The sequence below is a fragment of the Enhydra lutris genome, unplaced genomic scaffold (assembly GCF_002288905.1).
Source record: "Enhydra lutris kenyoni isolate GAN:26980312 unplaced genomic scaffold, ASM228890v2 scaffoldscaffold59, whole genome shotgun sequence".
Taxonomy (NCBI): Eukaryota; Metazoa; Chordata; class Mammalia; order Carnivora; family Mustelidae; genus Enhydra; species Enhydra lutris.
The window spans coordinates 12226510-12252753 of record NW_019154143.1 but is presented as its reverse complement, the minus strand read 5'-3'; the positions used below and the strand labels follow the sequence as shown (position 1 = coordinate 12252753).

Genomic DNA, 26244 nt, shown 5'->3' with positions numbered 1-26244 from the left:
GAGACAAGGGTTTGCCTTCAGATGGTAAGAAGTAACTCCAGGGAACAGGAATGGGGCATGGAGAAATGAAGCAGGGGAATGAGATAAGCCAGTGCAAGGGTATGTTCTTGAGCTCAGTGCTGCCATGGCTATGGGTGGCTATGACTCAATTCTACTGGGACCCTCTGAGGAACCGTGTAGGTAGAATGCGTCTCAGAACTGTGTGCCTGAAGGACCCAAGAGAGTAGTAGGTTCCCACCCACTCCCACCCCCTACTGGTCAAGGGTTCTTCATGGGCAGGCCCATCTCACTTCCAGGTATGTACATGTGAGTGCCAAGCAAGTTTCTGCAAGTGTCTTTCCCCAAGTTGTCCTAGGAGCCTCCGAGCAGAGAGAGACAGATGCTTGGTGCAGCTGAGATGACATCATGTTAGGTTAACCTTCTCAGAGCTGGTCACACAGCAATGACTAGAGTAAGAGGCAGGTGAACAGGAGATAAGGGGGGATTCTGGGATTATCTCAGAACCATGGCCAGTGAGGCACCAGGAAGTAATGTCACAAGGATAAGTTCTGGAAGAGATTATGCCTGGCTAAGAAATTTGAACTTAGTTAGCAATGGGTATCCCTTGCAAAACCTGATACCCCTGCTTGTCACGTGCAGAAAAGGGCAAGATCTCCTGTGGGGAGAGAGCCCATCATGTTCACATTCATGTGCATGATATTATGGTAAATTGTAGCTCCTTGTGATTGGCTAAGTGAATTTGGAGATTTTATGATGGGCTTTAAATGAAGTAACCCTCACCAAATGGACAACTGGCCTAAAAGCATCCTAATAAAGGAACTATTGATTAGAGATTTGACTAAAATCCCAGAAAACATGAATAATAACAAGAAAATATCAAAGCTGGCACTCCTATTTGAGCTAATTTATAAGTAAATTGAGCTAATTTATAAGTAAAAACAAAGGCAATACAATAAGTTCTGAGAAGTCACCCAAAAAAAATTTAAACACATACAAGTGATTCTCCAAAATATGGATTGATTTAAATTCACTACAGTTAATAGTTAATCTTAACCAAAGTACATATTATTGTCAAATTGTTAACTAATGATATTATGAATCCATTATGATGACCAAGACATGTAAAATTTTTATTTCACATTTATCTTATCCTTTAGATTCATCTTTGGTGGGGCACCTGGCTGGTTTAGTCGGAAGGGCCATGTGACTCTCGATCTCGGGGTCATGAGTTTGAGCCCCATGTGGGGTGTAGAGATTAAATAGATAAAAACTTTAGATTCATTTTGGAACACACATCATAATATTTGTAATAAACATGCAGAATTAACAAATAATACTCTTTTATTGACAGTATTGTATGAACAAAAATGTTTGGAACTCACATCTCTAGGCCATAGGTTGTCAGAAAGAAAAGGAAGAAAGAGGTGTGTACAGGAGGCATTTTGGATGTTGACTTAACTGGATGTGGCAGCTAAGTGGATGGCGGGACAAGATCTGGAAAGAATTAAAAAGTGACTCGGGTTTTATACTAGAATAATGTTCAGAAGGGGAGACATGGTGCAGAAATGGATGTCTAAAGGAAGAGGTGGTTTTGGGTGTTGAGAGTGAGGTGGGCTATGGATGGGCATCAGTGCATGCTGGTCTCTCAAGATGACATATGGTATTTCAGAATGGAAGGTTCTCTGACTGCTTGATCCTCTTTTCTGGAATCAGGCTCTCACAGGCTGAATATAGTCCTCAGGCTCTAAATAGAAGTTAGTGGTGTAATTTTTGCCCCTCTCCTTGGTGAGAATAACAGGCTGCCCTGCCATTTTGGAAGTGGCTATGAACCAGTCCGGGTAGGAAACAGACTGAAAGGTAGATGTGGAGCCTTCCCTACTATGGAAAAAGAGAAAGGGCTTCTGTGCTTTCTTCTCCTTGGACATATCCATGATCTTTTTCTCCTAGGATCAGGAAAAAAGCTTATTAGAGAGGATTACTTAGAGAAATTAACACAGAAATTAACACAGCCCTGAGAGTGACTGCTTTCCCCAAAGGGAGGAACAGAGGCCAGGGACACAGGCAGGTGAAGGGACACCAGGTGTCAAAACAGACAACCTGCTGACTCCCAATAGCTTGTCTCTACCTCAGCATCCCACAACACCAAGTGCTTCTGATTCTCTGAGAAGCACTATCTTCTATGAGAACAGAGACAGGCTTAAGCCCCTTTTGTGGGAGCTTCTGGTGGGCACCCATCTGCAGGTGTGGACATTTCACAAGATTCCCAGCCTCCAAGTGGGTTGACATCTTATGGCATTCATCATAACCAGAAGGATTCACTTCATGACTACAAATGCTACCTTTCAGTGCAGAAACCACAGGCATATAATCCACACAATTCAGACTAATAACTTCCCCTTGTCTCCTATGCCACTCAGTGGCCTTTGCTTAAGTGGGAGCAGCCCAGCATCTTGGAGGAGGTTTGGGAGGTAGTTAAAGAAAACTAAGGATGAAGAAACCATAATTCCTTGGCCTTTTTGAAACATTCTCATGGGTGTACCCTCTGGCTTTCAGAGAATGCTCTGATGTTCAAATGAATGTTACAACCCTGCCCATTGACTTGGGGGTCAGTCAAGTCACATCTCCTTCCTTAAACTGAACAATCCAGGATTGAAAAACTGTCATTTTTATTTAGTGATATGTTAAATGAAATAAAAAGTGTATCTCCCAGTGCTTCTCTCATGAGCTGTACCACCACTCACCTTAAGCTGCAGAGTAGGCTGGCCCTGAATTTCTGCACAGAAGAAACAAAGATGGTTGCCCTTGATTCCCAAGTAAACCGGATTGCCTTTCCCCGCATCATGAAATTCTTTGTCTGTACATGTTATTAAATCAAGACTGACTGGAAACACAGGAAAAATGGAAAAAGGTATCAAGCCCCAAGCAGCAGAAAGTCCAGTCCTCTGGCCTGACATTACTTCTCCCAGCCAGGGGAGGGGATGCTGAGCCATCAGGACATTCCCAGAAGGCTCCTCCCATTCACCATGTAGCTGAGACCCTTCATCATTATCTGAAGCCCACTTTCATTCTCTTACTTAATATCAGAACCCCAGTTGTTACCAAGGCATATTGCAACCCAAAATAAAAATAAAATTCCCCACCACATTTGCAGCTAAATTTGATCACATGCTGAAGTTGTAACCCATTAGATAAATGTGGAAGTGTTGCGTGGGATTTCTAAGAATGTTCTTTAAAAGGAGTTGACTCAGCTAAGAGAAGCTCCTTTCTTATACCCTGTGTCTTCTTACTGCTGGCCTCAAATACTTGGATGATGGTTGAGGAGAACTTGGGCTTGGTAAGCAGAAAGCTAGAATTTTTGGACTATGGGGGTATCATAGAGCCACCACACTGGCCTCAGCCTGCCTGCTCAGGCTTCTTTTTCATGAGAAAGAAATAAACTTCTTAGTTAAGTCCCAGTTATATGGGTTTTCTGTCACTATTAGCTGAATTTAATTCCCAACTAATTTAGCCCAGGAGCCTGGATGTTCTGCATCTATCCTTCTAGGCAAGGGCCAAGAAATCTCCCATCAACTCTCTTTATTGAATTCCCACTCAGGACAAGGCTGCATGTGTGCCCCAGAGATTTAGCTGAGGATAAGAGAGACATTGTCATTGCCCCACAGAAAATGAGACCAAAGATGTAAGCAGAGAAACAACCAGAATAAATTGCAATGCCTGTTTTGGGGGAAGAGACCAAAGCCTGGGACAGTAGAAGTCCAAATTTAGAAGAATCAAGAAAGATCTCTCTGCAGAGATGAAGTTCAAGCCAAGACCTTAAAGTTAAGAGGAAACTAGTATAGGAAAACATGGGGGCTAAAGGGGGTCTAAAAGGAGAGTGTCACAGGGAAAGGATGGACAAAGGCCCCAAGTGGGCCTTTACTGGTGCCCCTGAGATCTCCATACTAGCTCCCACATCCCACCCCCAAAATACAAACACATGGGAATGTTACTGTTCAATTAACATAGTTCAGAAGGTCACTCTTAATGCTTTGCAGAGAATGGATGAGACACTACACAAATAATGGGGGAGGGAGGACAGTGAGGAGGCAATGGCAGTGGCCCAGGTAAGAGATGATATTATTTCAGAAATAAAGCATATTTTGCACATGGACTCCTCCATCTTTGCTGATGGATTGGATAGAGATCAAATCAAGGATGTGTCCTGAACTTCTGGCTCGAGGAAACAAGTGATGATAATGCCACTAATAGAGATGGAGAAGACTGGGCTCATCAGCAGTTTTGAGAAGTCAGACCCCTAGTTCTGCTTGGGATAGATGAAGCTGGAGATGTCTGAGGGGACATGGAGAGGACATGGGTAAATGTTCCAGAGTGGACTTCTGGGTTGGAAGCACAAATGCCAGAGTGATAAATGTGATACATTAATCTAAGAGACCAGATCCCAAACCTTTCAGAGGGGTTACATAATGATTGCAGACTGAGATCTGAGGATCTGCAACATTTGGAGATTTTATAGAGAAAGTGGAGTTGGAAAGGAGAATGCCAAAGAGAAGCCAGGGAACCACAAGAGGATATTCCTACAGAAGGAGAAGATGGGAAGTGTTCAAGAAGGAAAGAGTTACTGATTATGCTGACTGTAGCTGAGGAACCAAACATTGTGAGGATAGGGGAGCCTATCTGGTGACCTTGGGAAGAGGAGCTTGAGAGAACAGTTCAGAAGTCAGGTTGTTTGATGCAAGCATGAGCAGGAGATGAAGTAGAAACTGGTTGTGTAGCCAGCTCTTCCATGAAGACTAGTACATAGCACTGTGTAGAGATTGGTTACAGGGGGAAAGCATGGTAGCAAGAATGGAATGTGGGAATCCAGAGAAGGTATTTAGTATTAAGCTTAGAAATATTATATTAGAGCATGTCTGTCAGTGATAGAAAGGATCCACCAGACAGACGAAGGTGGAGTATATAGGGAAGAGAAGAATTAAATCAAACATTGAAGTCCTAGCAAAAGGGAAAGAAGGTGAGACAGACTGGCTTTTGCTGGGAGGAAGGAATATCCCCCATTATTAGAAGCGAGGACACCGAATTAGGAAAGTGTGCAGGTTTGGTGGTAAAAAGATGATTCAGTTTGATTCTGGGGACATAAGTGGCGATGGTTGAAATTTAAAGGAGAGAAACTCCAAGGAGAAGCTCAACCGCTGCCTAAGTGGACAACCTCTTCTTATCTGAAGACATTTTCTCTTGATAAGAGGAACTGTCAACCCCTCACACCCTCATCTCTAGGTACAGGGATTCTTCTGTGGAAGAGAATCTTCTTGTCCTTCCTGTGGACATTGGGCTGCCACCCAGAAGTAGGAAGGGCCCAAGGCCAGGCTCAAGCAAGCTCGGTCCCATTCCCAGTGGAGCTGGTGTCCCTTTTACAGGCAACAGTGGCTTCGATTGTCACTCACCAGGTTTGACATTGCTGCTAAAAGGAGTTGCTATTAGTGAATTTTCTCTCAGGATCCATACCATTTGTCGAGAATCATGAACACCAAAGATTCTGGGAAACTCTACCGCTGAGAGAAGACAGAAAAGCACAAAACACATATGAGGTTATTATACACTTCAGGACTCTAGCTGCATCTTGGTAATAATGGTTTTTGAATCCTTGAGGGTAGGATTACTGCTCTGAAAAAGAGTAGCTATAAGGAGAAAGGGAGAAGAAATACAGCAGGAACTGGTTTGTGGATCAAAGCATCTGTAAGATTCTACCTGCATTTATAGTTCCCAACAGATTTTCAAAATTTGTCTTTTTTCTAGGGATGTCAATGACTTGTTGTTTTCTGATTGATAGTCTCTGGGTAGTGAGAAAACCAAAAATATTCAAATTGTCATCAGTAGGTTTCTTGTTTTTTTTCCTTTGCTCTCTTTACCAAAATAAATAATAATTCTGAACATACATAATAAGAAAAGAGCTAAATGCTCTGAGATTTTCAAATGCAGGTTTTGTAATCTGCATGGTTTAGTAAGAAATAAATGCATCTATAGCTGAGTAAATGATAGGGGCCCTTGTACTCCATTGTCTTTGGGGAGGCAGGATGGAGAAATTTCCAAGCTGGTTTTAAATTCACCACTCACCTTGTGGGGTAGCCATGACGGCTTCAGATCTTCCTGTGATAGAGGACAAGGTAGATCAGATAATAGAGAAGAGGTTGTCAGCAGCTGGTCTTGCGGGGGAAAGAAAGAAGAAAAACATGTAATGCATTTCTCCCCACCCCCTTCTACCCTAGAATTTTGTGTAAAAATTCTTTTGAGAAACCTGCCCCAAGATCCTGTCCCAGATGCACATTTGAGACTAAGGATGGGGTTTTCCAAGGCCAGAAAACCCCAAATGGAAACTCTCATCTCGTCATGACTAGATAGTCCTCATTCTCCAGACTCTGATGGCCTTGAGATGCCCTCCATCCATCCCATCTGTGGTTGTGAGGAGGTTCCAGAGCATCACCTCAGGCACTGCTTAGTGCAACAAGTCTCTGGATTTAAAGGAAGGAATGGGGGGGGGGGGGGGGGGACTGTGCATCTATCTCCAGTCTGGCCTCCCATATGGCTGCTGAGGCACCAATCATCTTGACTTCAAGCTTGAAAACTACTGAATAACGGGCAGCAAATCTACCTCTCTGACCTGCATCTTCCCCCATTCTTCATCCAAAGAGGCATTGCTAGGATATTGCACATGGACATCCACAAGCTCTATTAGGTATTTTGATGGTCAGGGGCCATCTGTCCCTGGGCTTCTGATTAGAGAACCAGGACAGTTCCCCAAGAAGTCCACAAACTCTGCATAGTGAGAGCCAGCTGTTCACATCCCTCCCCATCCAGGATCCTCACAGCCTGATTGAATAGTTATCACTGGACAGGGAGTAAGCAAATCACCACCTGCACTCTTAGAAGAAACCCTCAATCCTCTAGCACCCTGTGCTTCCACCAAGGCTCCCCAAGGCCCCCCAAGGCTACACATAGAGTAGTGAAACAAGACTTCCCACAAATGGCTTCTGAGCTGAAATTACCTTTGTCCAAGAGATCCTCTTATTCCTGGATCCAAAGTTAAGGTTCTATCTGCATCCAAGGGCGCTGGAAAGCTATCTAAGACTCTTAACTTTTACTGAAAAGACGGGAGAGACCAGACACCCAGATGCAAGAGAAGATCACAGGTCAACAGGCTTCATGACTTCAGGCTGCACCTGTAATCTGTATTATGGACTATGGCTTTCTCAGGACTCAAGTGCTGTGACAGAATCCAACAGGTCCCGAGCATTTTATCCACACTGGGAAGGAAGGAGGTTCTGCCTCACTTGGGCTGGGACTGCCTAACACTCAATATTTGCCGGTTCCTGGTGCCAGAGGATTCACTGAGTATGTAAATGTCAACCAAGCATTGTTATGACTTGTCTATTCACCCTGAAAAAGTAGGGCATGTCAAGCCCTTAAGAGCAACAACCAGGAAATATAGTCATCAACACTGAGCTTGAGGAAAAGAAACATTATGGGACTGCCCCAGGGCTGATGACTGGATTCTTTTGCCACAAAATGACATACTGAGATGTTATTCCCAGGAGTGGAAGCCCCTAGTAGGTTTAAGAAAGACTAAAGAAGAGGTGGGTCCTCGAAGACCTGTGTAGCATACAACTACTCCTGGCACAGTCACCATACTCTCTGCCAATCTCAGACCAGGTAAAAATGTCCCAGTGTATGCTTCTCCAGCTTTTCAGAGTCTGTGTACATGCTGCTTCTCCATTCAAGGGAGCCTCCCCCGGACAAAGCCTGCTCCTGGGCACCTGCCTATCACTGACTCTGGACCACTGCCCTGGATTAGTGGGAAAGGGAGCCTGGCTCCCAGTACTCCACAGCTCTGAGCTAGCAGACACACATTAGGCCTTACATAAAGGAAAACTGAGGCTGTTGATACTCTGTGCCAATCCCTTCAGGCCCATTGAGTTCACTGTCCCTGTGACAGTTCCTAGCACCCGTCAGCTTCACACTTCAAGGGTATTCATCTCAAGGAAAACCTCAACCAATGGGGGAAAGGGCTTGTGGATAAATGTCCGTTTCCCCAGCTTCTGGTGGGACAATGGTAGGGTTTCTCAGGGAGAACCCACACTAAGAGAGTAGTTAAGTGTTCAAAAGCCATAGATTTGAACTCAAAAGATGTATGTTCACAATTAGGCTTTGCTACTTTCAGACTTGTGTCCTTGGCAGAGTCCTTTCACTTCTCTGATCCTCAAATAACTATTATATGACATGCATTGTACCTTGCTGGATTATTATGTGGGTTAAAGAGTATTCAAAGCACCCAGTACATGACAGCTTCCTGTAGTAACTGATCTACTAAGTCTCCTATGTTTGTCACAAGACCCCAGATCAGCCTACTTGTCTCTATCAGCCTTTTTGCTTTGACCACTAATACATCATCCTAGCTCTTGACATTTGTGCTACCTCATCAATCTAACATCCTCATGTCTACACTGTATACACTTCCAAGGGATTCCCACTGCACAGTGGGATATGAAAGGTCATTAGGGTCTTGTCCTAGATAGCCCTATCACTGTTCCCTCAGGAGCATAGAATCATGAAGCACTCACACTTAAATGTGCAGTAGGTGCCTCTGAGTCAAAACTATGATTCAGAATCAATCTGTGACTATGATGACGAGTTGCCCTAGGTATCCATTAACATGAGTTGATTTCTATGCTTTAAGAAGAAAGTTCAAAGCCTATGACATGACACCCACGCTCCTTGTATAGGACCAGACCCACTTGGGTATCTTGAGGAGAGAGATTCAATGTCCTGCCATAAGGTAGAAAGAAGCAAATATTCAGGATACACGGGTATGGATGACGCATGCAAACACATTCAGGACCACAGCCAATAAGACACGGATCCTTTCAGAGTCATTATTTCATCCTATAAATATATGGAGCTCCATGTAGCTGGTGCCATTAGTTGAGGTGATTGGGGTTTTGGTGATACCAAATAACCCAAGACCTCTACTTAGGTCTCCCTAGTATGGAGGTGCATTCTTTACTACCAAGGTAGTGAATGACCCTGAGAAGGGACACTGGGTCAAATATGTGAAGGAAATTTCTCTCTCTGTAAGAAAAGCACTCTATAGGAATAAAATCTAGAGATATAGCCTTCCTTCTCTCTTCAGGTAGCCAGTACTGGATCCATCTTGGGATTTCATTCCTTTGTCCACCCATATCTATCCTCCACTGCTTCACATCAATATAGAATATATATAATATAGTCACCTCAGTTCCATAAATCCTTCCCAATTTCTATAGCACAATTCCCATCATTCAGTTTGACCACTGTTTACATTTCACCAAGTTATTAGATGGAACCGTCCTTGTTCTATATATCTTCAATATTCAAAGCATGATCTGTAGACCAGTAGCATTCGCATCACCTGGTAGCTTGTCAGAAATGCAGAATCTTAGGGTTTATCCCAGACTTCTGGAATAAGGATCTGAAATAAAGGAACATTAAAACTACCATATGTTCTGTACTGATATAACACACACACACACGCCATACTCTAGTCACAGCAGCACACACACACACAAAAAAAGGTGTCAAGACTCAGGGGCCATCTAGGACTGGAGACGGGGCAAGCAAACCAGATGTAGACCTACCCTTATCTTCCCACAATCTCTGAGACCCATGAAGTGGGCTGTCTTGGCACAAAGAGGGGAAGGGAAAGATATAAAGAAAAGAAGTAATTCCAGGAAGGCTGTGACCATGGACAAGCCCTCTGGAGGACTTCTACTTTGAGTACTCACAGCTTGTTTGAGCCAAGAACTCAAACTGTATTTGGTTTAATATAGATGAAACACTTTCCACCAGAAACAAAGAGAAAGCCTCTCCAGAGAAGGGCAGAGCCCCTTAAATAATTTTACAAAGGCAACAAGCCACAAGTAGTTGGAGATTACCAGGCATACAAGTAAACAAGATCACAAGAACAAGAACCAAAAAAATTAACAAAGCAAGATAGCAGAAACGTACACAAATAAGAGACTCTGTAATTATTATACACAGAGCTTAAAACAACTACCTTAACCATATTTAAGAAGCAAATAACAAACATGGATATATTTTTCTAAAACAGCAAACTATGAAATGTGGCAGATTTGAAAGAGTTAAATAGCATCTCTACAATTACATAACACAACAAATAAAATTATATAAACCAAAATTTGTATTTGGCAACAGACAACACACAGCAGAAAAATTAGAGAGTACCATTAGCTTATGGTATAGGAAATTCTAGTACTCACTGCCTTCCAGAAATGTCAATTTGAACAAATATCCATATATAAAAATACCTCCACAAGAGCTAAGAATTCCAGCTGAGGGATAACAGCACCTGGGTAGAATACAGAAATAAGAAAAGATGCACTGAAAAAGGAGTAGGAAACATAGTTTCACATTACTCCCATTACTCAGCCCCCCTCAACAAAGCCAAGGTAGCCCAGCATGGAAAAAGACTTCCAACTCATGGGAAGAGAGTGAATTAAGGAACTGACTTCACATGGGCTCTACCACCAGTCCACACCAGCACCAGCAGCAGCACCAGACTGACTCCTGTGGCCTGAGGCTCTGGGCCTACCCCAGCATCAAGCTGGTCTTCTGGTAGACTCCAACACCCAGACTATTAGTCCATCCCAGCACTGGGTACACCTCCCAAAACCCAGGCTCCAGTCAGCCTCCTGCTAATCCAGACTCCTGGCCTCCCTAGCATCAGGCTGACTCTCATGGCCCTAGGCTACCAGCCTCCCCCAGCACCCAAGCCAGCCTTCACAAACCTAGACTCCAGCTAAGCTCCCATGGAATGAGGCTCCTTGCCTGCCCCAGTTCCATTGTCCCCAAGATCCAGGCAGTCTCCCATGGATTTAGGCCCCCAGGCTGCCCTAGCACCAGGCCAGACCCCATGTCCTCAAGGCTCTAGACAGGTTACACCCATAAACCTAGGCTCCAGGTGGGGTCCCATGGATGCCAGCTACCAGGCCACTACAGCACCAGGAAGGTCCCTAGAGCCCCAGTTTCCAGACCAACTCCCATGGCCCCAGCCTCCGGGCTAGCCCCTATGGATCCAAACTCCAGAGTGTCCCTCATGGCCCTTGCAGCTACAGGCTACAGGCTAACTCCCATGGACCCAGGCTTCAGGCTTGCCTAAGTGCTAGGGTGGCCTTCACGGTCCCAGCTTCTAGGTTCCCATGAAACCAGATTCCAGGGGTACCCCACCACCAGGCCAGCCCTTGTGGACCCAAACACCAGGCTCATCTTATACAGACCCCAGTCCCAGGCCTACCACCATAGACAGGCACTGAGCCTGTGAACCCAGTGAACCCAGATTATCAGACTGGCCCCTGTGGACCCAAGCACAGGCCTGCCCACCTACCGACCCAGGCACCAGACCTGTCTGTCTGAGAATTTCAACACCAAGCCCACCCAGAATCTCTGGACCAAGCTGACTGGTAAAGGGCTTTCCCTTCCAAAGCCAACCTACAAAAAATTGAAAGAAGTTCCAATCAAGGAAACATGACACCACTAAAGAAAACTAATAAAACTCCAATGACTGACCCTAAAGAAATGGAGATAAATGAATGGTTTACGAACCCTGAATAATCCTCTTAAAGAAATTCAGTGAACCACAAGAACACACAAGTAGACAACAAAAAAATATGTATATCAAATAACCACCTTACTTTGTACACCTTAAACTTACACAATACTATATGTCAATTATATCTCAATATATCTGGAAACAAGAAAAGAATAAGAGAATTAATAAGTTGAAGATAAATGAGAAGAAATACAAATTATAGCACAGACACAGGAATGTTGGAAGTACAGAAAAGGGTGGAAAAGATGTGGGGAATAAATTGAGAAAGCTATGCCATTTATTGGAGTCCCAAAAGGAAAGATAAAGTAGGGCAGAGGAACTATTTGAAGAAAAAATTGCTGGCATTCCTCAAACTGATGAAGACACCAATTCACAGTTTTAAGAAACACAATAAATCCCAAGTAAGGTAAATAAAAAGAAATCAGTATCAGACTGAAATTGCATAGAATCCAAGACAAAGATAAGCAAGTAAGAGAAACAGATAATAAAAAGGCACTACTTTCAAGGAAGCAGAAGACTGACAACTAACTTCTCACTAACAACAATGGAAGTTAGAAGACATTAGAATGATATCTCAAACATGGAAAGAAAAAACTTGTAATGGGATTCCACACTCTGGAGAATTTCTTTCCAGATTAAAGGCAAATCAAAAACAGTCTCAGATAACTTAAAGCTCATGATGTGGAAAGGCTCACTTTAGGGAATAATAAAAAGGGGGCATCAAGCCAAGAATTCTCTATAGCAGAGAATTTTTTAAAGATTTTATTTATTTGAGGGGCGCCTGGGTGGCTCAGTGGGTTAAAACCTCTGTCTTCGGCTCAAATCATGATTCCGGGGTCCTGGGATTGAGCCCCACATCAGGCTTTTTGCTCCTCAGGGAGCCTGCTTCCTCATCCCTCTCTGCCTGTCTCTCTGCTTACTTGTGATCTCTGTCTGTCAAATGGATGAATAAAATCTTTTTTAAAAGAGAAACAGTGAGAGAGAGAGCACGAGCAGGGAGAGGAGCAGAAGCAGACTTCCTGCTGAGCAGGTTGCTTGATTTGAGACTCAATCCCAGGACCCCGGGATCATGACCTGAGCCAAAGGCAGATACTCAACCAAATGAGCCACACCGGTGCCCTCTATAGTAGAGAATTCTATGCTTTTTTTCAGAAATAGCTCTTCATGTGTTACTGAGCCCTCAGGGAGAAACAAACACATATATGAGGCACCAAGTGAACATTCATCCCAAACTGTCCATTTTGATTTGAATTATGTCAGACTATCAAGCAATAAAGTTAGACACATGCCCAGCAGATCTTCACTCTCAATCCAGAATTGACCCCAAGCAGAACTAGAGGGTTCTTGTAAGCTATATGAGCAGGTAATGAAGATCCCCAAGTCACCAGCATAGTTGCCCCAGTGCCCTTCCCCTAGCTTGCCTTTCCAGTTGTATGGAGGATCCCCCTATAACCAGTTGAAAGAGGAGACAAAAGCCCAAGTATCGTTTACACTTTGGTCAGCTCAATATGAGCTATCAGGCAAAGGTGGATGAGAGCTGTTTTACAAACACACTTGGCAGTGTCCTTAAGGAACAGTGAAGAGAGGAAATAGTCGATGGGAATAGCTGGGAATAAGGCAACAGGTCATTCACTTACTATGAAAATAACAATGTCCCAAAGGAACAATACACACAGATTCCTTCCTGGGCAGTAGTCAATGAGTGGCTTGCTGATCAGAAGACTGAAAGATAAGGAGATACGGAGTAAAGGCATGTGGATGGATATATGGGAGTGGACACAAAATGTGAAGATGTTTGTATTATATGTTAATGCCCACCAGTGACCACAGAAGAGTCACTAGATACACAAGCAAATAAAACCACTCTGCTAGTTGACATTACCAACTACCCTAGAACAGACATGATGGGCATATGAACAGTGGGAGTGCATTCTATTTCTTAAGGTCCTTAGTAAAACATTGATTCTTAGGCTGTGCTGTAAACCTACTAATTTGGAATTTTGAGAGAAATTTTTTTTTCACACTAATTATTTTTTATTTCTTTTCAGCATAACAGTATCCATTGTTTTTGCACCACACCCAGTGCTCCATGCAATACGTGCCCTCCCTAATACCCACCACCTGGTTCCCCCAACCTCCCACCACCCACCCCTTCAAGACCCTCAGGTTGTTTTTCAGAGTCCATAATCTCTCATGGTTCACCTCCCCTTCCAATTTCCCTCAACTCCCTTCTCCTCTCCATCTCCCCCTGTCCTCCATGTTATTTGTTATGCTCCACAAATAAGTGAAACCATATGATAATTGACTCTCTCTGCTTGACTTATTTCACTCAGCATAATCTCTTCTAGTCCCGTCCATGTTGCTACAAAAGTTGGGTATTCATCCTTTCTGATGGAGGCATAATACTCCATAGTGTATATGGACCACATCTTCCTTATCCATTCGTCCGTTGAAGGGCATCTTGGCTCCTTCCACAGTTTGGCGACCGTGGCCATTGCTGCTATAAACACTGCTGGTGGGAATGCAAGTTGGTGCAGCCACTTTGGAAAACAGTATGGAAATTCCTCAAGAAATTAAAAATAGAGCTCCCCTATGACCCTGCAATTGCACTACTGGGTACTTACCCCAAAGATACAGATGTAGTTAAAAAAAAGGGCCATCTGTACCCCAATGTTTATAGCAGCAATGAGAGAAATGGGTTTTGATTCACTAGATACAAAGTGAGCCCAAACATCTGAGCTTTTATTTCAGACCCCAGATGATTCTGATATTGCTTCAAGTTTGAGAAATACAGATACACAATATATTTCAGCACTGACGCCATTTATTTTTTTCAGTGTTCCAAAATCCATTGTTTATGCATCACACCCAGTGCTCCATGCAATACATGCCCTCCATAATACCCACCACCAGGCTCACCTAATTCCCCCACCCCCTCCCTTCCAAAACCTCAGATTGTTTCTCAGAGTACACAGTCTCTCATGGTTTGTCTCCCCCTCCAATTTCCCCCAACTCACTTCTCCTCTCCATCTCCCAATGCTTTCTGTGTTATTCCTCATGCTCCACAAGTGAAACTATATGACAATTGACTCTCTCTGCTTGATTTATTTCACACAGCATAATCTCTTCCAGTCCTGTCCATGTTGATACAAAAGTTGGGTATTCATCCTTTCTGATGGGGGCATAATACTCCATTGTATATATGAGCCATATCTTCTTTATCCATTCGTCTGTTGAAGGGCACCTTGGTTCTTTCCACAGTTTGGCAACTGTGGCCATTGCTGCTATGAACACTGGGGTACAGATGGCCCTTCTTTTCACTACATCTGTATCTTTGGGGTAAATACCCAGTAGTGCAATTCCAGGGTCATGGGGTAGCTCTATTTTTAATTTCTTAAGGAATCTCCATACTGTTTTCCAAAGTGGCTGCCCAACTTGCAATCCCACCAACAGTGTAAGAGGGTTCCCCTTTCTCCACATCCTCTCCAACACTTGTTGCTTACTGTCTTGTTAATTTTGGCCATTCTAACTGGTGTAAGGTGGTATCTCAATGTGGTTTTGATTTGAATCTCCCTGATGGCTAATGATGATGATGAACACTTTTTCATGTGTCTGTTAGCCATTTGTATATCTTCTTTGGAGAAGTGTCTGTTCATGTCTTCTGCCCATTTTTTTTCTTCTGCCCATTTTTTTGACGTGATTATCTGTTTTTGTGTGTTGAATTTGAGGAGTTCTTTATAGATCTTAGATATCAGCCACAGCAGCTTCTTTCAAAATATGTCTCCAAAGGCAAAAGAAACAAAAGCAAAACATGAACTTTTGGGACTTCATCAGGATCAAAAGCTTCTGCACAGCAAATGAAACAGTCAACAAAACAAAGAAGCAACCCACAGAATGGGAGAAGATACTCAAATGACACTACAGACAAAGCACTGATGCCATTATATTATAATAATTAGGTGGTCTAGATGGCCCTAGGTGGGTCATCTACTGACACCCTGCTAGATAAGGATAGACCCAATGATGGGAACGAGATGGCTCATACTTTGCTCTAGCTGTCTTGCTCTGTGTAATTATTGCTGATTTCTCACACAGTGCTTCATAACATACCAACACAAGGAGACAGAAATTGAAACACCAAAAATCAAGACTATCATATTTCCAGTCCTTCTACTAAATGTCAGTGTAGTCCTCAGCATGTCACACCCACTTCCACGTATCCCCCTTTCCTTACCCATAAAAAGAAAAAGCTGGAGGAAAATTATGTCATTCAGAAAAGTTATCCAAATCTTGAAAAAGCAAGGAGATTATGGTGTGCCTTTTCAATGCCATAGTAGAGCATTGTCTAACAGGCCTACCCAAAGGTCATCTGACTCTCTATAAAAATAATTTTGCTTGACTTAATAATTAATACTTCTATTAAACAGATAAAGAGCATATGATTTTTGTACAGTAGAGATCCAAATGACATCTGTCTGGTAGAAAAGATAATGTCTAAAGTTGGTAGTTCAAGAAGTAGAAGTAAAACATATCCCTAGACACATGGAGGAAAACAGAAAAGAGCCTCATAGAAAGAGGATCGGGACAGAAGAATGTCACTTTTAATCATAGACATGTATGGTTCTGGAAGAATGTTCTTTTAAACAACTTTTTAAAGCCTGGGAAAGAAAAAGTCATGTTTTATTGACATGAAGAATTGTTTATTACAGCCACTGTTCCCAAGTTCCCGGAGGCAGCACCTTCAGTCCCTTATGCCCGATCGTTCATGAGTTCAGGGATGGTATCATCAGGTCCAGCTTCAGGAAACAGTCTTTGACTTTCAGCAATCCTGGTGTCAGAAGATACGATCCCCAAAGGAGAAAAACACCCCACTCAACTGTTTTCACTGCAGTTGCGATTTTGGTGGCAAGGTTCTTAATTCCTTCCCAGAATCCCAAAGCCCATCTCTCAGTATAATCTGTCAGATTACACTTCCTCAGGAGCTTCCTGGCTATAATATGAAACCGCTCCTCATATGTGGGGGTCAGGATTGAGACCAAAAGGAAAGAGACGATTCGCCCCAGATTGGTAGGTGGCAAATTTAATAAACAGGGAAGCTCATATAAGACACTTGTCTTCGGGCAGCTGCAAGACAAGTAGATCTCCATACTCACCCACTAGAATATTAAAAATTTATATTGAAGCTTTAACTGGGTTCGGCCACATATTCCATCCAGATGTCTCAACAACACATCACTATCGCCAGGGTGTGTCCTTGGGAGAGCTTCTGGGAACAGGGAAAGCAGGCAGAGCACACACATTGAAAGGACAGGGGAGGGGGTGAGGAGCCTCCAACTGCCAGAGTCTGGGTTGTGGGTCAAGGGGTGGTCATATCCTCTCAATGACCTCCCCCAACACACTGTATCAAGTCCTTTATACCACCACATTGCTAAAGACTCAAAAGAACTGAATCCTTCAAGGAATGTTGACCTGGAGCTCCTAGAACTCAGATGCCAGAGCACTGATATTCTGTGTGGAAACCAGGTGTTCACCAGGCCATAAACTTGAAAATGAGGATGTCACTACTCACAGGGGTCTTCCACAATTTCATATGCTGTGGTATTTCTCAAATGTGATGGATAAGCCAGGGGTCCCTGGAAGTCTGTTCTCCAGTTCCACAAACTATGAGATTACTATGTTTATACTCGATCACTCTCTAAATATGTCATCAGAATCTCTGATAGCCAGGATAGCCAGTTACATGACACCAGGACTCATATTTGAGCTTTTGTTTGGGCTCAGATCTACGCCAAGTGACAATCCAAAGTGTCACAGTGTCTGCACAAGCAATTTTTGTGGTAGAGAAAAGAGATGGGACAATGGAATTACCACATAGCCTGTAGTAGTCTGGAGATGCTATAACACTTGGACCATAATCATGTCACAAGCAAATGTGTCCTTGGGATCCAATTGTCAAATTTAACAACCGACAATGTAACAATGTAAATTGGCAGACATAAGACACTGCCACCGTTTATTAGTAGGGAGCATAGTCATAAATATTCAATAGCCAATTCTTCTATTTCATATCCCAGAACTAATTAGCTCAGTGCCCATTTTAATGTTATTTTTTATAAAACTACAGTGCTAAAACTATATGTAATGGAAGAAGAAAACTTTAAAGAATCAAGACACCTTGCATTAAATTGGTTCTTACTGATGGTTTACTGGCCTGCCTAGAAGAGTACGTGTTCTGATTGTCCAAAAGTAGGAAAAAAAACAAATTTAATTTACTGGTGCTATTTTGGAAATTGTACTTAAGCAAACAGAATTTTCTGCATTTGTAATAACAGAGTCAAAATAAGAAAAGTATTATATACAGAACCAGATCTGAGCTACATCTTTCTACAATTATACCCACAATCAATGCTTTAATTTCATCAGATTTCATTAAAATTCATCATCTGTAGCATCGCTGCTGGAAAAGCTAGGCTCTCTGTTCCAAAGAAATGGACCTTTCCTGCAGTTTTTAAAGGATTATGTGGATGGTGAGTATGCCTAAAAAGAAAAGTCTAGAAGAGGCAAAGAAATCAGTGCTGTGAGGCTATACAGAAAGTAGTGAAATAATAGTTCTCCTTTACATGCATCATCTTACCCCTAGTCTATCACCAGCAACAGGGGCTCTCCTCCCCCTAGCTAAGCCCCAGTCCCAGGCTCACCCACCCAGCTATCCTCATTCAATTATTCTTGCTAATTTCAGTTTACTATGTTTGCTATTTCATTTTATATCTTAAGTTTTAGCTTTCTTATTGTATAAACACATGAAGTTTATATTTGGCTTTATGTTTACATATTAAAATTGGGAAAAAGTAATTTAACTATTATTAAGAATCTTTATCTTTAAAAGTTCTTTAGCCCTTAAAAGCATACATAATACAACTTGAGATATACTGGCAACATACAAACTATATGGAAAATGTAATCCAAATAGGAAAGTAAACAAAACAAAACAAAAAACAATCAGTTCAGTGCTAGTTACCCAATTCTGGGTAAGATTCATGAGCTCCAACCTTCTCCATATCCACCCCCAGGGAATGCCCTAATGTCTTTGGGTCCCAACATCCTCATACTCACACTGTGGGATGGCTGTGGGATGAACAGCTTCAGCCTGAAAGGAGAACCTTTCATCACCCCTCTCTTCTATGTTTGAGCCCACATTCTATGCCTCAGTTGCTGTGAAGTCATTCATAAAATATGGTGATAACAGGGTCCTGCCCACCTCTGAGCATTGATGTGAAATGACACTGAGCTGGTATAGAGGAAAACATGCTGGTAACTACAAAATTTAACACAAAGACCTCTGACCAGGATATCCCCTCCAGCCTGAGTTCAAGCATTGATACTTAAATTGAAGTTAACATTATTTTGCCCCTGGTGTGAAGTGAGGAAGATGGGGTGGCCTCTGTCAGAGGAGGCAATGAACCAGCCAGGGAAGGCCACAGACTCAAAGGTGGAGGTACTGTGAATCTCTAAGCGGTAGAAGAGGAAGGGATCCACGGGCTCCACTTCATTGTACAGACGCAAGATCTTCTCCTCCTGAAATGTGATAGAGAACACCCAGCAGAAGAAGCAGAGACAGTGTGAGTCATTCAAAGTTACTTGTACACAAACAGTAAATGTTCCAAAGTATGAGAAAGCCTTATCCCTCTTTTAAAATGGGTTGGGAGCAGCAGAGGGAGCACACAATCTCACCTTCCCAGTCCCCAGCCTCAGATCCAGAAACAGAGGAGAAAAGACATGAGGAACAGGTTAGTGAACAAGTGGCACACTCCAACAATGAGTTGGGACTCTCCTCACACAAGAGGCCGAGCGGAGGAAAAGGAAGGACATGCAGATTTGCAGCAGTAAACCAAGGACCTCTCCTACCAAAGCTGCAGCAATGAGGGCCACCGCCCTGCAGACACCACTGCGCTAACCCAAGTTTGCATTCGTCTTTGACCAACTACCAACGTGTGACAGAGGTCACTGCCATGAAATAGACACAAGAGTCTCTAAAAAACTAGAGGATTTGCATTAAAAACAACAACAACAACAAAGTAAATAGAGCAATCAGAAAATGCCTTCTATATCACATATAGAAGCATATTTTGTATATTTATATACCATGTATTTAAGTAAAATAAATATTTCTAACTAAATTACACATGCACAAATATCTCCAGAGAGCTACTACATGGAATGGTCTGTAATTCAGCCACATTCAAACCTCTCCCTATCTTATTTTCTTCATTAGTTCCAATTATCATTTGAACTTAGTATATTTAACTCTCAGGCATATCATCACTGCTAGACTAGTTCATCATTGCATTCCTCAACACAGAGAAATTCAAAAGAGATGTGTTCATTAAATAAAAAGACACTTTCTCATTTCAAACTCCAGTACATCGTCCTCCTCCCTTCCAACTTACAGCCTGGAAAGCACTGGGCTATAGGTCCCCTCTGCCCTCCCCAGTTTATGGCTGCTTCTCTAGCAAGTCATCATTTTGTCTTTCTGTCCATAATTCCCAGTAGCATATTTGCGGTCATTCCACCATCTTAAAAAATAACTGTTTTGAATGCCCGCCACCATCCCAGCTCCCTTTTGCAGAAACCTCCCTGTAATAGTTGTCTATATATGCTGTCCTGGATTTTTCCCTTCCTATCCCTCTCTTAGACCCCCTCCATCCAGGCTTTCCACCTCCAGCACTGCAGAAACACTGCTGTTACCAAGGTCCCTAAGAACCCATACATGGTAGAAGGCAGTGGTCAATTATTAATTTATCTGAGGACAAAACCACAATAGAAGGGCAGCTTACTAGACAAGATGAGCTGAAAATGTAATTGACAGTCCTCCTTCACCACACTCCACATTCATTCTGTCAGTAAATCTTATTGTCTCAAATTAAATAAAATATTTTCAGAATCTAACTGGCTACCTACCTCCCACCTCCATTGTTATCCCCTAATTCATCAGATCTCACCTAGATTACCTCAAAGTCCCCCACAAGACTTTCACCTTTACCCCCCACCACAGTCTGCTTTCAAGTGGCAGCCAAAATAATTATTTTAAAACCTGTGTCCACTCATGTCACTCTTCTATTAAAAACATTCTAATAATTCCCCCATTTCACTCAGATTGAAAGGCAAAGTCCTTACAAGTGCCAGCAAGGCCCTTTATAATCTACGTTTGTCTCTCCGAATTTGTCCTCCCTAATTCACTGCTGACACACTGTTTTCTCCACTAATCCTTGCTCTCCGCACATGCTGCTGGCTAACTCTCTTGTTGTCTTCTATTGTCTGCTAAAATCTTAGCATGCCTGCTGCACTATTTTCTATGGCACCCCAACACCACCTGGGTCTAGCACTACCGGCCTCTCTCTCCTGCTTTCCTAGGGGACATAACACCCTTAAAGACATCACCGACTTACCCATCATGATACTTATTGTCTACCATTTCTCTCCTCCTGCTAGAATCCATGCCCCGTGAGGGCAGGGCTCTCTGCCATTCTGGGCCTCCACGTGTGTCAGATAGCCACAACAGAGCTGGAGGCCAGTAAGAACTCTCATATTTGCTGGACTGAATTGGATGGGGTTAAACTAAATTGAACTGAATTAAACAAGTTTATGGAACTGAAGTTTAAGGAAGAAGAGTAAAGATTGAAATTTCAGAAAATGGCAAGGGGAGAATGATTTAGCAGACAGGATGAGCTTAAAATGGAATCATGACTTGGAAGATGGAACCAAGAAATTCTCCCAGGATGCAACAAGCAAAAAACAAAAACTATGAAAAGGATAGAAAGTATGGAAATTTAGACGAGATATTAAAGAGGATCTAGAAGTTCCAATGACTAAGGCATAGGAATTCCAAAAGGAAATATAAGGCAGAATGAAGTTTACTTGACATAATGGTTGAGAATATCTCAAAATTCAAGAAAGACAAACACCCTCAACTAGCGAGGGGCAGGATATCTCAGTTGCATGCACAGGACTCAAAAACATCTAGGAATAGTAACTATGTTTAAGAATTGGAGAGTATTTCTTTTTTAATTCTAAAATTAGATTATCTACCAAATAAACATTTTTTAAAAGAAATTGGCCCTTTTTTTAAAACGTTATTTTTCATACTTACCTTCAGTTGCAATGTGGGCTGCCCTTCAATGTCCTCACAAGACAAACACATTTCTGGATTCTCTATTCCCAAGTAAATGGGAACCCCTCGGCCTTGCTCGAGCGATTCTGGGTACTTGCATGGGACAACAGTGACAGTGACTAATAAAGATAAGAGCGGAGATGGTGTCAGTTTCCTCCAAAGTCAGGACAAGGCCAGCATCTTTCAGGTGTGTTAGGAAGAAAACTTAGAAGTATCATCCCTGCTACCCCAGGCCCACCAAATGGCCAACTACCTCATTCATTCATTCATTCGTTCATACCACGTACCAGTCATGGCCCTCGGAAATGGAGCAAGCACACAGAGTTAAACAGATGGCAGACCCTGCCCTAGAGATTGTCACACCTCTGCTTAAACATCTGGAGGTGGGAAGTTCCAACCCCTAGCAACCCCTCTGATCCTTGAAGAGTTCCGTCCATTACAAGTTTTGCCTAATGTGATGTTGAAATCTGCCTTCCTATACCCACTCATTTAATCCTTTTAGGACACTTTGAAGTCAGGCAGGAAAAGATACTCCTCTTCCATGGGACAGGCCGTCAGTCACTGAAAGCAACTCTCCTCCCCTGCAAAGAGGCTGTTCTACCCTCTTTGCTTTCTATACCCTGGTCCAGACAAACTTCTCACTGACCTGGCTTCCCAGGCAGCTGTGAAATTCTCCTCCTTCCACGTGGGCCCTGTTGTCAGGCCACCCTTTCACAAAAGGCCAATGCCAGCATCCCAGGTGCACTGTGACCCCTCCCTTGCCTCCAAGGCAGCAGCCGTGGGATGACCACTCACCTGGGTTCACACTGTTACTCCGTGGAACTGTCACAATGGTCTGACCCTGAAGGACCCACACCTGCTGATTCAAGTCGGATACCTCCCCAGTATGAGGTTGATTCACTGCAGTTTAAGAGAGAAGAATAATGGAGAACCATTATAATTAGGCCGTTTTGCTAGATGCTAGGCCCTTTGGGAAGGAAGGTCCAGGGTTTACACACCAAAACTGACAGCATTCACATGACCCTCAGCTCAGCCTTTCTTTCTGGGAAAGCTGTGGGTTGCGGTGAGGTGGGCCAGGACTGCAACTGGTCTAAGAGGGTAAAATGTCCCATAGGACATGTGTGCTGAGTCCCAGCTACTCCCTCTGATGCTTCCTCTGTGCTCGGCTTGGTGCTGGGTCTGGAGCTAGAGCGGAGGATAAGCACTTCTCCCCACCCTGCAGAAGCTCACTGTCCACGGGAAACTGGAGAACACTCAATGGTAAGAGCCATACACAAAGAAGGGCAAAAAATGCTGGGGCAGCCAGGAGATCAAGAAGAAACAGGTGTGAGTGCAGGTATCCCAGGCCTCCAGAGCCCCATCTCGACATCACCTGCTGATAAGGGTTCTCCAGAAATAGGGATTCCTCGAATGCATGTCATAGTGGGGTTGTCTCAACACCTGTGGGGACAGTGATAGTAGATATGAGCATCAGGAGATATTTCCAAGACCTTTCTAGGACACTAATTACTGAGATCCTCATTCTGGACAAGGAGTTGGGAAGCCTGGCCTGACACAGAGCCCTACTCAGAAAATCTGAGCCACCTCCTGAGACAAAACTTCAAGGTAGCAACAGGGAGGAGACCTCGGGCAGAACTTCCTCCACCCAAAGATCCAGCCAGTGACCAGATCCTCCTATAACTTCTAAGGCATGACTTTTGACCTTAAGGTGCCTGCATGCATCTCCTCCTCCTTCCCCCATTGACATCTGCTTCTGCCTGGGGGCAGGGCAGCTCTGTCAGGCTCCTAGCAACTCCCTGGGAAGTGAGAAAGTGAGAAGCAGCTAGACAGGCACTGGACAAGTCACAGAGCCTGGCATAGCCCCATCTCTTCCCTGAGCCCTAAAGCACAGAAGAGAGGGAAGGCTAAAAAGTTGGAGGACTTGCTGGACCTTTATCAATAGTTCAGAGGACTGAATCACAGCTCCAACAGCTCCCAAGAGCAGTGAAGGGCTCTGACAGAGACTGCCATTTATTTGGTAGAATGGAGGAGGTGCCACTACCTTGGTGGGGCGTGGCAATTGTATGTCAGAAAATCTTGGGAGTCTCAGATGGCAAAATCATAGCATCAGCATTGAGCTGCACCAAACCACGCCCATGGGGAAATAGAGCTGATGACAGTCCCCAGGTTTCTCAGCAAGGGGACACTGAGGGACTTTCCCAGAACCCAGTTATCCTGCCTTGTCACTCAGGCTGCAATGCCAGCCCTTCACAAAAGAAGACCATCTGCTGGGGCAGGCAAGCTTGCCCTCTACAGTTCCACTAAAGGAGCCCTGTGATTGCAAAATTAGCTGTGAGCTTCAGGCAGGGTCCATATGGCATTCTTGGCCATCCAACCATGCCTGAACCACCTCAGGCCACCCCTGAAAAGAGGGCTAGGCTGAAAGCTCCCCTATTGTACTCTTTTAGCACCTCTACCCCCTTGAGAAGCCACAGACACTGAGCAGTGTACCCTTAACCGAGGTCCCTGGTACCTCCAAAATGCAGTGGACTCCAGAACTGCCTGAGGACTAAAATGGTCAGCAATGATCTCCCTAAAACCTGAGCCCCAGATCCCAACTTATCCTCTACCCTCTGGTCTAGTAATGTCATTTGCATTTGCATATGCATAATGCATTTGTAGGTTTACAATGAATGGTAACAGTTATTACTACTTTGGGGGCCGGGGGGACCATGTTTATTATATTCCAACCTTCATTCACTGAGGTTAAACACAAAAATTTTCTGAGGCAGAAGCTAATTTGACTAAGGTGAATTTCAAAAGACTGGAAACTTTATATTTACCTGCCTAGCTGGGGGGGTGGGAGTCAAGGGCTAAGACAGAACCTTCTAGGCAAGCACCTCCATGAGCCCCTCTTCCCACCCCTGAAAGTCTCCTTGCTCATCCTCTCATACTTTTCACCCCCATCCCCTTGTTGGCCTTGGAGGAACATTGTCCTTTCCTTTGAGCCCTCAATCCCATCACTTTTGGCTTCCAGTTTATCTGTTATTCCAGGAGAGAGTGTGATAATGAATTTGGACACACTTGTGTTCAAAGCCAGGCTCAGCCAGTGTCACCTCTCTTAGGTCCCCTCTGTCCAACCAAAGAGCTTCTCAATTATGTATCAGTCAACATACCTCCTTTCTTGGGAAGTTCACCAAAAAAATGACATCTAAAGGGTCCTATCATCTGGCCCCCAAATTCTTTAAGTTTCTGTTTCAATCAGGATCTAGTGTGGGAAGAACCCACACAAGGAATTTCAAACAAAGGGGACTGGTTACAAAATATGTTAGAAGTTTCATTCTTCTACATATAACTGTCCAGTTTTCCCAGCACCATTTATTGAAGAGATAGTCTTTTTTCCACTGTATATTTTTTCCTGTTTTGTCGAAGATTATTTGACCATAGAGTTGAGGGTCCATATCTGGGCTCTCTACTCTGTTCCACTGGTCTTTGTGTCTGTTTTTATGCCAGTACCATGCTGTCTTGGTGATCACAGCTTTGTAGTAAAGCTTGAAATCTGGTAACGTGATGCCTCCAGTTTTGTTTTTGTTTTTCAACATTTCCTTAGCGATTCGGGGTCTCTTCTGATTCCATACAAATTTTAGGATTCTTTGCTCCAGCTCTTTGAAAAACACCAGTGGAATTTTGATCGGAATGGCATTAAAAGTATAGATTGCTCTAGGCAGTAGAGACATTTTAACAATGTTTATTCTTCTGATCCAAGAGCATGGAATGGTCTTCCATCTTTTTGTGTCTTCTTCAATTTCTTTCATGAGTGTTCTGTAGTTCCTTGAGTACAGATCCTTTACCTCTTTGGTTAGATTTATTCCCAGGTATCTTATGGTTCTTGGTGCTATAGTAAATGGAATCGATTCTCTAATTTCCCTTTCTGTATTTTCATTGTTAGTGTATAAGAAAGCCACTGATTTCTGTACATTGACTTAACTCGACCGTTCTCTTACACTGTGCATAAAGATAAACTCAAAATGGATAAAAGACCTCAACGTGAGACAGGAATCCATCAGAATCCTAGAGGAGAATATAGGCAGTAACCTCTTCGATATCAGCCACAGCAACTTCTTTCAAGATATGTCTCCAAAGGCAAAGGAAACAAAAGCGAAAATGAACTTTTGGGACTTCATCAAAATCAAAAGCTTCTGCACAGTAAAGGAAACAGTCAACAAAACAAGAGACAACCCATAGAATGGGAGAAGATATTTGCAAATGACAGTACAGACAAAAGGTTGATATCCAGGATCTATAAAGAACTCCTCAAACTCAACACACACAAAACAGACAATCATATAAAAAAATGGGCAGAAAATATGAACAGACATTTCTCCAATAAAGACATACAAATGGCTATCAGACACATGAAAAAATGTTCATCATCACTAGC

At 43.2% G+C, this 26244-nt stretch overlaps 2 protein-coding genes across 3 annotated transcripts in view; both read right to left on the bottom strand.

Annotated features, from left to right (window-relative positions):
- Positions 1 to 1362: 1362 nt before the first annotated feature.
- LOC111158509 (interleukin-36 beta-like) lies at positions 1363 to 7317 on the bottom strand. The gene is made up of 5 exons (XM_022520581.1): positions 7041 to 7317; positions 6112 to 6200; positions 5442 to 5549; positions 2742 to 2881; positions 1363 to 1943 (listed from the first exon to the last, which is right to left on the bottom strand). Exons 2-5 carry the CDS (start codon positions 6125 to 6127, stop codon positions 1710 to 1712), a joined length of 498 nt encoding a protein of 165 aa, XP_022376289.1. The 5' UTR covers positions 6128 to 6200; positions 7041 to 7317; the 3' UTR covers positions 1363 to 1709.
- An 11616-nt stretch (positions 7318 to 18933) lies between these two features.
- Positions 18934 to 26244, bottom strand: part of LOC111158494 (interleukin-36 gamma-like) — a 42346-nt gene continuing 35035 nt past the window's right edge. The window contains exons 1-4 of one of the 2 annotated variants that reach the window (XM_022520551.1): positions 23197 to 23245; positions 22620 to 22724; positions 21804 to 21943; positions 19025 to 19231 (exon numbers count right to left, since the gene is read on the bottom strand). In XM_022520551.1, coding sequence (XP_022376259.1) covers positions 19025 to 19231; positions 21804 to 21943; positions 22620 to 22724; positions 23197 to 23245 — 501 coding nt within the window. Of the gene's footprint in view, positions 19232 to 21803; positions 21944 to 22619; positions 22725 to 23196; positions 23246 to 26244 lie in introns of those variants that run through there. The other variant, XM_022520550.1, reaches the window with a different exon arrangement.